Raw genomic sequence first — 15,173 nt, 5'->3', positions numbered from 1 at the left:
ACTTTCTCTTATTTCCTCAAAAGACGGCAAAATGTATAAAAGGTACCCCTCAAAATTCATCATCTCTTATTTCCTTCCAAGATGATATAATTTTACTAGCATGTTTGATTTAGATCAATACAAAGATTTAAATGGATAATAAAGAGATTTTAATTTTGTCATGTACTAGCAGTTTTTAGGTGAACCAAATTAAGTGATTTTGCGGGTTATTAGTTGATATACCTTGTATTTGATTACTGCATCTTGTCAGTGAAGATAATCAATATTTATAAAGAAAACCTGAAACCTCTTAAAAATCATTCAAGTAAATTTAACATGAAGACTCTTTTCAAATGTATTTGAGAAAAGATGATTTTCTGTAAGATACAAAATTTTCATTATTATCTGGTACATGTCATAAGAACAGAAAATGATAAAGAACTGATATCTGTTGTAGACAATCATAAGAGGAAGTTCTTCCCAGTTAAATGGATATCATGGTGGGATTTCAGTAGCCAGATCAAACTCCTTACGGCAAAGCAGTCCCCCACAGAGGAGGAAGTATGTCCCTGATTCCATGTACCCTGTCCCTGAGGGCCAGCATGACCGGTCACCCAACCAGGACAGGATTCCCCCAGGCTACCCCACAAATGGGCGGGGAGACCCAAACTTTGACCAGTATCCAGGAGAATATCGACAGGATCCCCGATATCCTCCCCCCGATCACAGGAGGGATCCTAGAGACCCCAGAGGACAGCGTGACCCACGGGATTATCAGAGAGACCCCAGGGATTACCAACGGGATCCTCGGGATCATAGAGGGCCTCCTCCCCCAGGGTACAGAGAAGGGCATATGATGGCACATGATCCTCGCTCTGAGGACTTTAGGGGTAACGATTCATTTGATAGAAGAGGGAACGATTCCTTTGACAGAAGAGGAAATGATTCTTTTGACAGAAGAGGACCAAATGACAGTTTTGACCGTAGAGGTCATAATGATTCCTTTGACAGAAGGCAGCCTAATGACACTCTGGACCGCAGAGGTCCAAACGATTCGTTTGATCCCGATAGATCACGTGAACAAGACTTGTCCTTCCCACCTGCCAAATATAACCACATGCCTCCTGGAATGCCCCATGGGGGAAGAAGCCCTACGCGTCATCCTGAAAATTTCAGACATAATCAAATTGACAATGGACAAGGTCCTAATCGCCATCCAGGAATGCAAGGATTCAACAAGCAACCCATGCCTCATCACGAGGGGGTGAGTTCTCATTGTTTATGATATTCTGTCATGTTTTAGTCTGACTGTTTGAAAAAAAGCCTTCAAAACATGACAATATTTGTTACAGTCCTTAAAATAAATTCCAGCTGTGCGTGTATTTTTCATTCAGTTTTACTTTTGACTTTATGAACACATTAATAACAAAAAAATCAAGATGAAGTCACCGTGACAATTAAATTTGAATTATCAGGCACCTCATCCACAGCAGGGCTATCAACCCGGACCTCAGAAGTTGGGACCTCCCCAGCAACCCTCCACAAAACCCCCTCCCCCAGCTGGGCCAGTACCTGAGCAGCAGCGACTGTCACATGAACAGGTAACAGGGTCTGTGTAAAATGATTGACAGGTCAGCACATGAGAGATAGTTTCATGTTGTGTGGTATGTGCCATTGATATTGTTTTGGTGCTGGATACAGTTAGAATTTGACACCTTTTGATATGATACCTGTATATCAGCATTTAACACCTACAATTTTGGCACACAATTATTATACAGATACCATGATTTGTTACATTAGATGGTTATAGACTGGATTTAAAATTAACAGCTGCTGACCTACTATTTTTGTTACTTTTTGATTATTTTGAGAACTAATAATGCTAATATATTTTATAATTTTTATACTGTACACAGTCCTAATAGACACAAAAAACTGCATAAACTATATGCACACTTAGATGAAGTTTTATCTCAAATTCTTGCCATACTAAAAGTCAAAGCACTTATTACATGTATTAATATTAAATATTTTTGAAAAAATATCCTTAGTTACAGTCTCACTTGATATTATGGACCATTAGTGACTTATTCCTAATTTTTTTTTTTTAATAAATGTTTTTATTACCATAGAACTTGTAAAAGCATTCTTATAGCTGAGGTTGGGGGGTCTTGGAATCTTGACATGATTATATATACTGTACAGCATATATTGTGGTATAAGAAATTTTTGCAAATAGCATCATTTGCACTCATTCAAATGTGCATATACATGCAACTGAATGAGTGGGGGTATCAATGATCTTATTCCGAATTTTTGAACTTGTATTTTCTTCATTACAGTTCCGAGCAGCATTGCAGATGGTGGTTAGTCCTGGGGACCCCAGGGAGGACTTGGACAATTTCATCAAGATTGGAGAGGGATCTACTGGTATTGTGTGTATAGCCACTCAGACCAGCACAGGGGCCCAGGTCGCTGTTAAAAAGATGGACCTACGGAAACAGCAAAGGAGGGAGTTGTTGTTTAATGAGGTAAATAGAATTACTGGTATTCACATCTGGGGGAAATTAGAAGAAAAAAGATTATTTAGGAGATATGCATTTTCTGTAAATAATGTGTGCTGTATTTTCTGAAAATGAACTGATAGATACTAGTGATCAGTGTTTTGTGTTATTTAGTCTCTAAGAAAGAAATGATTTATATAGGGAATATATATTTTTTGATAATATGTAGTATGTGCAATATTTAATTTAAATTTACATGTACCATTACATAAAACTAAACAATGTTTTCATTTTGTTCCCAGGTGGTGATTATGAGGGATTACCATCACCCAAACATTGTGGACATGTATGACAGCTTCCTTGTTGGTGATGAATTGTGGGTAGTAATGGAGTTCCTAGAAGGTGGTGCCCTCACTGACATAGTAGTGAACCAGGGAAGCAGCAGGTAGGGCACACAGAGAGAGAAAGAGAGAGAGAGAGAGAGAGAGAGAGAGAGAGAGATTTGTTCAAGCTTGGAGACAATATGGTATTTCCTAAATATTTATGCCCCCCCCCCTTATATTGCATATAAGCATATTGCTTTGCTGCTGTCGGTTGGTCCACCAACAGTTTCCATTCATTTTCTTTGCAGAGGATGAACATATTGAAATGAAATTTAGTATACAGGTTTATCATGATAATATCTAGGTCAAGTACGATATTGGGTACGATCGAGCAATTTTCAACAGAGTTATGGCCCTTGGACATAGAAAAATTCCAGTTACCGGGTATTTGCAGTTTCCACTCATTTTCTTCGCAGGGGATGAACTTATTGAAATGAAATTTGGTTTACAACTTCTTCATGAAAATTTCTTGGTCAAGTTTAATATTGGTACGATCGAGCTATTTTCGACAGAGTTATGGCCCTTGGATGTAGAAAAATTCCAGTTATTTGCAGTTTCCGCTCATTTTCTTTGCAGGGGATTAACGTATTGATATGAAATTTGGTACACAGGTTTATCATGATACTATCTAGTTTAGTTCGATATTGGGTACGATCGAGCTATTTTCAAAAGAGTTATGGCCCTTGGAATTAGAAAAATTTCAGTTATTTGCAGTTTACGTTCTTTTTCTTTGTGGATGTTTCCGGGGGATGGGGGGCATAAGTGTTTCACAAACTTCTCTTGTCATACTTAGAATTTAAATTATGTAGTGACACTTGATGACCTACTTGATGAAATAAGAGATGATTATGATGAGATTGTGTATTGTTTGTAGAATGGATGAGAACCAGATAGCCACAGTGTGTAAAGCTTGTCTGAAAGCTCTGTCATTCCTTCATTCCAATGGAGTAATACATCGAGACATCAAGTCTGATTCCATCTTACTCTCCCAGGATGGCAAGGTAACATTATTACTCCATTCCAGGTGATATGAATTTGTGATAGAATCCATCACTGATGTTAACATTAATTATCTCTTTTGAAATATTACAGGTGAAACTCTCTGACTTTGGATTTTGTGCACAAGTTACTCAAGAACTGCCCAAAAGGAAATCACTGGTGGGAACTCCTTATTGGATGGCTCCAGAGGTCATCTCAAGGTTACCTTATGGACCAGAGGTGAGTATATCTGCAGCATTGTTAAAAACAATTTCAAAATGTGTTCTCTTTTTACTGTAGTATAAGTACATCTTTTGATGTTTATATTTGGGAATGTGTGCATGTATACTAGTATATGGGATTTTTTCCTTTAAATTTTCAATGTTTATTTTCTACTGGATGATCTTTGTAGGTTGACATATGGTCCCTTGGTATTATGGTGATAGAAATGATTGATGGGGAACCTCCATTCTTCAATGAGCCCCCTCTCCAGGCAATGAGAAGAATCCGGGACATGCCGCCACCCAAGCTGAAGAATCCTAAAAGAGTCAGTATTGAACGTGATATAATTTTCAGTTGTTTTGATGCACAAGTCTTGAAAAATGATTTTTTAGCCTGCCTTCAGTTGAATGAATATCATTGTATTAAAGCTGAACACCATTCATAAATAGGCACCCTCACACAGGTATATAATCTGTTTGAATTCATTACACCTGATTGCATACCTGAAACTCTTGGCTAATGTGTAGTATTCCTTTTGTGGTCTTTGATTTTTTGCATTTATTTCTTTTTTAACTTACTGTGCAATTTCTGTATGTAAATAATGCATTAAAAGAGAAAAATATGGTGGACAATGCCATTTACGAGTAATGTTCAGCTTTAAGATTAAAGTTCACAGTATAAAGTGAAGGTAGTGTTGTTTTAATGAAGCTTATTAGTAAAATCAGAATCTTTTGTAGGTGTCCCCCAGATTGCAAGGGTTCCTGGACATGATGTTGGTACGCGAGCCGTCACAGCGAGCAACAGCCTTTGAATTACTGCAGCATGCGTTCCTGAGGGGAGCGGACAAACCAACCTGTCTGATCCCTATGATGAAGAGCTTCAGACACAGTCCTTGTTGAGCAGTGCTCAGAGCCCTTAGATCAAACATTCGGAAGATCCGGAATATGTAATGAAGGAATAACCAATGGTCCTATGATATTAGTGAATCTCGATGACCAGACACCAATAACGGATGCAATTCTCTGTTATGTTTTTATTTTAGCGTGACAGTGACAAAAATGAAAACAATCCAATAAGGCATATATTTTCATGTATGCCATGAGAAAGACCAGTTCATGTTCAATAGATTTAAGTTTTTGTTGGATTACTATTTCATAAAGTACTACCAGGTAATATTCATATGGAAAAATGACAAAGTGTATACCGTGTTAACAATTGATGACTGTTTCCTTTCTGAGAGCAAGATGTGTGGCTAGAATATAGTGATTGTCTTGCTAAATAACTGATGAGTGTAATCACAGCTTCGAATTTTACACATTTAGCATATATTTATATTAGACCTATCAGTAGGATGTTTGTGTGAAATGGTATGACAGAAGTTTATACATTAAATGAATGATAATTTTCTCTAAGTTTATTACACATTTATCCGCAGCAATGGTACATCCTATATTTCATGCATTTTACTACTTGTCTTGATTTTTTTTACTTGTGCATTATATCTAACTTAATTAGTATAAAGATGGTTGTTGATGAAAATATTTCCAAATAATGATTGTAATATTCATATACATATTAATGATTTTGGTTGTAATTTACATATTGATGATTATGGTTGTAATATACATATTCATAATGTTAACATTCCAGTGTTGCATGTGTTTCACTCTGTGAATGGTTTAATTTGATTTGCATATTGAGTGAATAAGACGTATCCTTAGATTGTTGTTTCAAAAGTACATGTATATGATTGTTAAATAACTCCATATTTAAGTGTTTATTGACATATTATCTTCCTTCCAGTAGGTGTGAAAAAATAATGCAAAGGCGGGGAACATTTTATTAAGAAAGCATGGCATTTGTACAAACCCAATAGTTATGATCTAACATATCGTCAAGTGCTATACTACATATTATATTTTTGTACTCGACATCTTTGTTTTTTCTGGACATAGTACATGTATTTCTTTTTTCTTTTTTATAAATCCATGTTCATTTTGATGTACAAAAATCCATTCCACATATAGTTGTCTGTACATAGTGCAAACCATTGTATAATAAAAATTTTTTTTTTTTTTTTGGTAGATTACGTGATATTATTAAAAACTATTACCTGCACCTTGTAATATATGAACAAAATAGTGCACATGTATGGAAACAAATTAAACACCATCGTGATGGATTCATCAAAACTTATACCAATTGGTACATCTCGAGTGGCATTGAAATCGTCATTATGTTGATATGTTCATGCATTTTCAAGGAAGAAATTTCAGTTATTAACATAAGTTTTTAATATAATGTATTGGTTTTTTTTTTTCCATTACATTAATTGAAATTATCCTGTGATGTCCTCTCAGACTGACATTTTATGTTTGTTCATCCATCAGTTTCAGATTCATCAAAACCTATTAACTAAAATGGAAAAAGGAATTTCAAGACGTGAAAGCATGTAACGCACTGTTGTTCTTTGTTTAAAATTGTCTATTGTAGGTTGTTTTTACTTTATATATTGTAGAATTCAATAAAAATCATTTGCATTATCAGTGCTCAAGTTAACTACACAAATGTTTTTCTGTAATTCCATGGAGTAATCAAATTCATTTGACATGTTTGATGAAGATTTCTATTGAATAGTGTAATATGCATAAGAACTATTATTAAGTTATACCCTGTGTACTGAATAAAAGAACAACCTATTTGATATAAACCTGCTGAAGTTTAGTTTTGTCCATGCTGTTTACTAGATGTGCAATTATTCTAGAACCTTTTCAATACTTAAAATAGTAGCAAAAAAAAAGTTTTTAAGAATAAAAAGTTGGTTTTAGATTTTGTCTATTTTTTTTATACATCACAAAATTATTTTACTGTTTGTCCTGTTTTAAGTAGTAGTATTTTTTCAAGTTTATCGTAATGTTACTGAATTAAGGACTTTGCCGATTTTACACTAGCTTGCCTTATTATCTGTACCATATGACTGTTATTAACAATCTGTATCATAACAAAACTCTTGATCGGTAAGGGATCAATAATAAAGATGTATAATTTTAATTATGAGTTTTTGTATTTTCTGGTTTTTGTATTTTCAGATTGGGAAATTGGAAAGCCTGTTAAGATTTTAAATACAAATACAAATATTTTATTGGCACAAACACAATTACAATAATTGGCAAAGGCCCAATGAATATATAAGAACATCATTGTATGTTTACAATAGTTGCATGTACAGTATATATATTTTTACTGATCTATATAGATCAGTTTAACATTTCCTTAGACTAATTGACATCTGTGTTCAAAGCAGTCATTAATGAATTTAACAGTAATATTTAAAATAGTATGTATTTCACTATTTAAACATACATGTAAAATGTATCTTTCTTTGTCCAAGTTATTGGCAATATTTATTTTACTTATCTTATAAAAATTACTAATTAAAATAGCTGTTCCTTAGATGAGAATAGGCTTTACATTGAAAAAGAAAATGAGTTTCATCTTCAATTGCACCAGTTTTACAAGCATTACAATATCTTTCATTCCTAATTGTGGCATTATATCTACCACTTTCTATTGCAAATTTATGTGCACTTAATCTTATTCTACTAATAGAGGATCTCTCAGATCTTTTCCTGAGTATATCAACATAAGGACTTCTTTTTCTCATATATAATTTTTGAAAAAATGAAAGTTTTTCTGAACTAAAAATTTTTGATGATTGCTCTTGGATACATTGGTCAATGATTCTTTGCTTTATGTTTGGTAAAAAGTGTTGGATTGTGCTTTTATAATTACTAATGTTTGAGAATCCCAAAGTTTAAATAACTCAGCTTTTGGAATTTTTGTGAAGACAGCCATCACAAAGACAAATTTATTCTTAACAAGAATTCCATTATTCTATGAAGTATATTAAAACATGATAGGGGAACCATGAATTTAAAGTACTGTAAACCAATTTTTATTTGCGACAGCTTTATTTCCTGATTAACCAGAGATAGACAGGTTCACGGCGACTAATTTTCCTGATCAAGATGCAAAATATCTAAAAATAATATACTAGGTCTTGGTGAGACAAGTCTTGTGATTTATGAAAGTTGGTTTACAGTATTCATTTTATTTTATTGCAGAGCTAGACAAATTACAATGAAATGCAGTGTGCACGGCTATGAAAGTAGAACCATTTTACAAGACCTTGGAATTTCGGTTGGACGTAGCTATCTATTTCTTGCATCAAAACAAGTTAAAAATGACGCGGTTCAAGCAAAATATGCACCAATTGTGCAGTCTTAGCTCAAAAGCCAGAAAAATCTTGTTGATTTCAAAGAGCTATCGCTGAGTGGGCAGCAATAAAATAGACAGGCCTATGTCACATTGCTGTTTGACAAAACTACCCAAAGTCCAAGCTCTTGTTAAAATGGTTCTAATATTTCTATATTTCTGTTTGGACTAAGATATAAAAGTGAAACTGCCATATTATTGTCTAGATTATAATGTTTTATCCAAAATTTGACGCATCAGTGAAAAAGTAGAGTAAATACATGCAGAGTTGTCTCCCCGAAAATCGCAATTTCGCTGCAACATCCAAATAGGTCGGGATCGGGCAATAGTAATGAAGCTGAAAGAAAACGCCCCGTTTTCAATAACTGAGTTGTGGTCAATCAAAACAAAATACAAATTCAATTGTTTGTGTTTGAATACTTTATTCAGGTAGGTCACTTCACCGCTTTCCACAGGTACAGGTGCTAGATATTGACACGAATTTCCTCTAACGTGTTTGGTTTTTAAATAATAAATATCTTACCATTGTTTATCATTTCATGTACACAGAGAAACAGGTTTGAACTTGGCGGTAGGGGGTGAGGATGGAGTCATACGAGTGTACGACTTGACAAAGGAAGATGGGTATAAATCACCACAGGTTTGTAGTCTGATACTGTACTGTATATATCTGGGAGATCGACTTTGATCCTTTATATAGGCCTAATATAATACAGTTTACAGTTGTAATTATAGATTTGTAGCATTAATGATTGTTCAGTAATTTAAGATATATAGGCCCTCATCCACATCTTAATCCAATGGGTATACTTGTCATGGTCCGAAACATCTTTGATTTACAGAAGTATACGATTTGTATATTTTGATTGTAATGTTTAATTTTTATTAATTTTTGAGACACAGCCACACAACACTAATCTATTTAAAAAAGGTTTAATTGGGATGTAAGATGAGTACTTGAAGATGTTGACCAAAAATATATGCATGTAAAAATGTCAACAAAACATCTGACATCATGACAATATACTAATCTCAGTGAAATTTGTTGAGAATGAAAATTTTTAACTGCCATCTCTTCTGGAAGTGATGTCAATCAAAAATTTTGAGTCTCAACTAATCTCGCTGAGATTGCATGACATGAACATGCTACAATGGACGTTCCTTTAAAAAGAAATTGTTAAATTAGAAAATATTCAGAGAGCCAAAATAATTTTCTTATACTGCTGAGCATTATGTCACATTTCTACAATTTCAAAAGGTAACTATGTGTAAGTTACTTTTGGTACCACTTTATTTCTTTATATTATATATTTTCAGCTTTCTTTGGAGACAAAAAGTGGACCAGTTCAGGCCATGAAGATAGAAGATATTACCAAATTCTACCACAATGATCTGGTGACGGTTGATTCATGTGGGATGATGACTGTATTCTGTAACCGACAGATTCTGTGCAGACAGAGCATCACTGACAGCTGTCTCAATTGTTTACAGATACAAAAGGATAAAAGTTAGTCCTCAACATGAACAGAACTAGTATCTAAATATAGTCTATGCCAAAGATTCTTCATTACACTATGAATTCATTATTTTATGTAGCTATCTTTTCTGACTATAATTCTGATGGGAAGATTGTTTTTATCATTAAATTTAGTGAAATGTTAACTTTTCCTAAAGACCCAAATGATTTGGTTTCAAGGAGAATGCTTATAAGTTATAACTATTTTTTCACACAGAAGTACATTTATTTACAGCGGGTAACCTTGCAATCATATTGAGCAGTGACTCGGGAACAGTGTGTGGTGTTCTTCCTTCCAATGTGCTATGGCGGATTAATCTCAATGAACTCAAGTTAAATGAGGTAAATCAAGGAATTGAAGAAAAATATTACAGAAGTGAAGAATAGAGTGCAAATGAAACAATACTTAAAAGTAAAGAACTTAAATAGATGTACTACGGTATGAAGAATAAGGCACAAAGTATTTTTAGCTCTGTGTTCATGAAGACAAATATAACTGTATTATTGATAAATTGAATGTACTTTCCTTATTTTTCCCCCACAGGTTCGTAGTTCTACTCTGTCAGTGAAATGTCAGTTGACAGTTAATCTAACCAATGAACATAATCAGAAATCAAGTTATGTCCTTGTGTCAGACAGTGATTGTCAGATGTATGTCATCCATCAAGGGACCGTTGTCATGGTGATTAAGACTCCAAGTATTATAACAGCTGTAAGTGTTCATTTCCAAGTAAACACAACATTTTTTAATATTTCATGTGTTTATCATACAATTAACTGAGATTTTATTTGATGGCTCTTGAATAGATGTGCAGTGGAAATTTTGTGAAATCTGAAAAACTTCCTGTGACCTTGACAGCAACCTCAGGTTCAGGATCTGGTGAACAAGTTGCATTGGGATCAGACACTGGAGCTCTATTTATATTCCATAATTTTTCGGTAAGTATATAAAATGGTTTATTTTTAAAATCTGTAGATGTGATATATTGTAAAAATTTTTTAAAACAAGAGAAAAACAATGGGAATCAGTAATATTACTTGAAGGCAGATTAGTATATGATAATCTCCCAATGCATAAACTTTATAAAAGTGTACATGCACACAACTTTTACCAACTAGAAGCAAGAGAAATTCCTGATCTCTAAAACCCTCTCACAAAAGAAATTTTGGAACGTCATGTTTAAAAGTTTTCAAAGGCATATAAAAATTAAAATATTTTTCATACAAGAACTTATATGGTACATATGATTATTGTTATAGATTACGGAGTTTGCTAATGCTCAGTACCCAATCACCAGCCTGAGTAAGCTCCCTTTCCCTGACTTGGAGCAGGATCTCCTTCTGTGTGCGGGTTACTTCAACGAGCTCCAGATCTACTCGGATGGCAAGGTTTGCTCTACAGCAACAATTTTACATTATTATGTCTTATTAGGGCCCCGCAAGGATTTGCGGGTGCCCTATAGTAATCACTCTGTCCGTCCGTCCTTCTGTCCGTCCGTCTGTCACTCTTCCATCCACAAATTTTCTGTTTTTTTCTAATAACTTTTTTTATGGTTGCCCAATCAAGTTCAAATTTGGTATGGCAGTTCAGTAGGCAGAAATACATATTTTGATGCTAAGTTTGGTTCTCTATGTGTTCTGGTTTGGAGCTGGGGTGGTGGGGTTGATTCCTTAACTATGCATAAGAATGAATGGGCAAAGAGAGATAACTGCTGAGAATGTTACCATTGTATACTAGGAAGGCTGTGCAATATTTGTCCTTTGGGATTAATTAACCTTCCACAGGAAGAAAATCCGAAGCTTTATCTTTATCTGTCACATTGAGATTAATTACTGCACTGCCTGTGTCTGCAAATGAACTTTGTTTTGAAGTTAAGGTCAATTTTGAATTATGTGTAGTATTGTGTACATTCTTTGAAATATGGATTTAAAATATAATATTCATACTTTATTTTGGTTAAAATACCGTACACAATGATTTATGATAATTTTATTGAATTCTAAAATCAAGATATATATTAAGATATCCTTTTTCACTATTTTATTTTTTAATTATAATTTATTTTATTTTTTTCTGCCTAGCTTAATGCTGTTAATTTTATCAGGTAATCAGATAATAACCCCATTCTGTCATTTCTGAAAAAACAAATCTTATTGTAAATTTAGAAGAAAAGGCTGAGAGAGCAGAACAACTAACCCCCTGGGATTAATTATCTTGCCTGCTGCAGAAAATTTAGAGGATTATCTCTATCTGTCATATGAAGATTAATGAACACCTTTGTCTGCAACTGATGTTTGTTTTGAAGTTGAGGTCAACCCTGGGTGATACAATGTATTTGCATTCACTGAAGGCTTGCATTTTATAAAACACCTGCTTAAATCTTTTTAGGTCACCTGAGTCACTCAGGTGACCTATTGCAATTGGTCTTCGTCCGTCGTCGTGCGTTGTGCGTTAACAATTTTACAATTTTAACTTCTCCTTGAAAACTACCAGGTCAATCGTTACCATTTTTGGTGTGAAGCATCTCTATGGTAAGAAGAATCTAAATTGTGAAATTCATGGCTTTACCACCCCTGGGGTGCCACGGGCGGGGCCAAATATGCAAAAAAAGCCAAATTTTCAAAAATCTTCTTCTCTACTCCCACGCATGTGAGGAAAAAACTGGTTGCATGGTTATGATGTCCATGAAGCCCTCTACCAAAATTGTGAAATTTATCGCCCCTGGGTCAGGGGTTCTGGCTCTAGGGTGGGGCCAATATGACCATATAGTAAAAATGTTTTAAATCTTGGAAAATCTTCTTCTCTACTACCATATATATTTTTTGAAAACTAGATGCATGATTATGATGTCCATGAAGCCCTCTACCTTAATTGTGAAATTCATGACCCCTAGGTCAAGGGTTCAGGCTCTAGGGTGGGGCCAATATGGCCAAATAGTAAAAATGTATTAAATCTTAGAAAATCTTCTTCTCTACTATAATATATATTTGTTAAAAACTAAATGCATGGTTATACCGGTAATGTCCATGAATCCCTCAACCTAAATTGTGAAATTCATGACCCCTTGGTCAGGGGTTCAGGCTCTAGGGTGGGGCCAATATGTTCATATAGTAAAAATGTATTAAATCTTAGAAAATCTTCTTCTCTACTCCCATATATACCGGTATTTGTTAAAAACTAAATGCATGATTATGATGTCCATGAGGCCCTCTATCAAAATTGTGAAATTCATGACCCCTGGGTCAGGGGTTCAGGCTCTAGGGTGGTGCCAATAGGACCAAATAGTAAAAATGTTTTAAATCTTAGAAAATCATCTTCTCTACTCCCATATATATTTTTTGAAAACTAAATGCATGGTTATGATGTACATGAAGCCCTCTACTTAAATTGTGAAATTCATGACCCCTCGGTCAGGGGTTCAGGCTGTAGGGTGGGGCCAATATGGCCAAATAGTGAAAATGTTTTAAATCTTAGAAAATCATCTTCTCTACTCCCATATATATTTGTTAAAAACTAAATGCATGGTTATGATGTCAATGAGGCCCTCTACCTAAATTGTGAAATTCATTACCCCTGGGTCAGGTGTTCAGGCTCTAGGGTGGGGCCAATATGGCCAAATAGTGAAAATGTTTTAAATCTTAAAAAATCTTCTTCTCTACTCCCACACATGTGGGGAAAAAAACTGAATACATGGTTATGATATCCCCAATCTCCTTCACCTAAATTGTGAAATTTATGGCCCCTGGGTCAGGGGTTCATGACATGAGGAGGGGGGAGGGGGGCAATATAGTGTTAATGCATATAATGTTTAAAAATCTTCTTCTCTATTCTCACACATCGGTATAAAAAAAAACACTGACTAATAATTATGTTTACCGGGAACTCCTCTACTGAAATTTTAATTTTCATGTCCCCTCAAAGATGGGTTTTGACTCTGGGGACAGGGCCAAAATGGATGTATAGATGTTAATGCATATAATGTTAAAAAATTATCTTCTTTACTCCCACACACCTGAAAGGAAAACTGAATTCATGATTTTGTAGACCAGATCTTTTAGTTTAGTTTAGTTTCACAGTTCTTTTTGAAATGTGGTCGTCATTACAAATTTATGATTTTTCTACTCCAGTATGAAACCTAATTAATTAGATGCATAGACTCCATGACAAGTTTGTGTATGGGATATATGCTACTCAGGTGACTGTTAAGGCCAATTGGCCTCTTGTTTAAATACACATTTAATTTAGGTTTTTTTTTATAAGACATGAGGTTATCTCTGTTTTATGCAGATACAAAGTTTTTGGACATTCAGGAATTATCTTGAAATTTTAAAAATACAGTTGTTACTTATAATTTTCATGTATTTTTTTTTTAATGTAATCAAATTTAACTTTCATTCCATGAGCTGCACCCTTATATTTTTACCCCTCAGTTTAACACTTTAATTGTTGGATGAAAACCATATCAAACTACAAATCATGAGATCCTATATATTGCAGTTCTTTACATCTTATGCCGGGCATTTATTTTTCATCATTGTTAATATAAAGAGGATGGAATTCAAAGTTTTTTTCACTTCTGTATATTAATTGTCATAGCGGGGCCCTTCCTGACTGGTCAGTTTTCTAGTTTGATTGTAAGTTATATAGCAAAAATTAAAGGTGTGCACTATAAGGGATGTAACAATTATTTCGTTAAAATTAGGAGTTCATTTGAGAAAGAAGGTACTGGTATATGTAATTCAGAATTCGTTTCCCACTATTTTATTGTATGATGCCAACTTTGACTAGACAAATTATGGTTCAAAATCATGACATTTACATGTACTGCCAATCAAATTATGTTTAACAAATCAAAATATAAAAATAGTGTTTAATATAATCACAGTTTTGTTTATCTTGATATAGCTGCTGGATAAATTCCCGACGTCGGATTGGATTAACAGTATGGACACCGCGGACATCGACGGTGATGGTGTACAGGAGGCTGTGATTGGCTGTATGGACAGCACCTTATACTGCATCAAATTTTCACCACCCTAATGCATCATTACTTAATAAAACTTATATCTTAAATGTACATCTTGTTGTGGCTCATGTGTTCAACTTATACAAAGGTTTCCTGCCCAGAGGAGTCAACACCTTTTTGAAATTTTATTCTGATGGGACCCAACTTCATATTTATTGGTCATCATATTAAAGATACCATAGTATATAACTTGTGTGTAGGTTAGCCAAAGACCTGTAACTTGATATATAAATGTAAGTTGACACGCTGTGAAGCTACACTTCCTCCCATTCAAAAAACTTGCATT

The 15,173-nt window shown here is 34.3% G+C and overlaps 1 protein-coding gene across 1 annotated transcript in view; it reads left to right on the top strand.

Annotated features, from left to right (window-relative positions):
• Positions 1-14,980, top strand: part of LOC128178755 (uncharacterized) — a 28,540-nt gene extending 13,560 nt beyond the window's left edge. Inside the window, exons 17-34 of the mRNA XM_052846071.1 lie at positions 437-1,243; positions 1,455-1,580; positions 2,325-2,513; positions 2,789-2,931; positions 3,744-3,870; positions 3,962-4,087; positions 4,260-4,394; positions 4,807-4,957; positions 6,155-6,191; positions 8,194-8,269; positions 8,774-8,799; positions 8,894-8,984; positions 9,662-9,851; positions 10,096-10,202; positions 10,405-10,572; positions 10,668-10,799; positions 11,121-11,249; positions 14,767-14,980. Coding sequence (XP_052702031.1) covers positions 437-1,243; positions 1,455-1,580; positions 2,325-2,513; positions 2,789-2,931; positions 3,744-3,870; positions 3,962-4,087; positions 4,260-4,394; positions 4,807-4,957; positions 6,155-6,191; positions 8,194-8,269; positions 8,774-8,799; positions 8,894-8,984; positions 9,662-9,851; positions 10,096-10,202; positions 10,405-10,572; positions 10,668-10,799; positions 11,121-11,249; positions 14,767-14,901 — 2,895 coding nt within the window. The 3' untranslated portion in view covers positions 14,902-14,980. The remainder of the gene's footprint in view (positions 1-436; positions 1,244-1,454; positions 1,581-2,324; positions 2,514-2,788; positions 2,932-3,743; positions 3,871-3,961; positions 4,088-4,259; positions 4,395-4,806; positions 4,958-6,154; positions 6,192-8,193; positions 8,270-8,773; positions 8,800-8,893; positions 8,985-9,661; positions 9,852-10,095; positions 10,203-10,404; positions 10,573-10,667; positions 10,800-11,120; positions 11,250-14,766) is intronic.
• The last annotated feature ends 193 nt before the right edge of the window (positions 14,981-15,173 follow it).

Source organism: Crassostrea angulata, chromosome 3 (assembly GCF_025612915.1).
Source record: "Crassostrea angulata isolate pt1a10 chromosome 3, ASM2561291v2, whole genome shotgun sequence".
NCBI classification, from domain to species: domain Eukaryota; kingdom Metazoa; phylum Mollusca; class Bivalvia; order Ostreida; family Ostreidae; genus Magallana; species Magallana angulata.
This window is presented reverse-complemented; position numbering and strand designations above follow the sequence as displayed.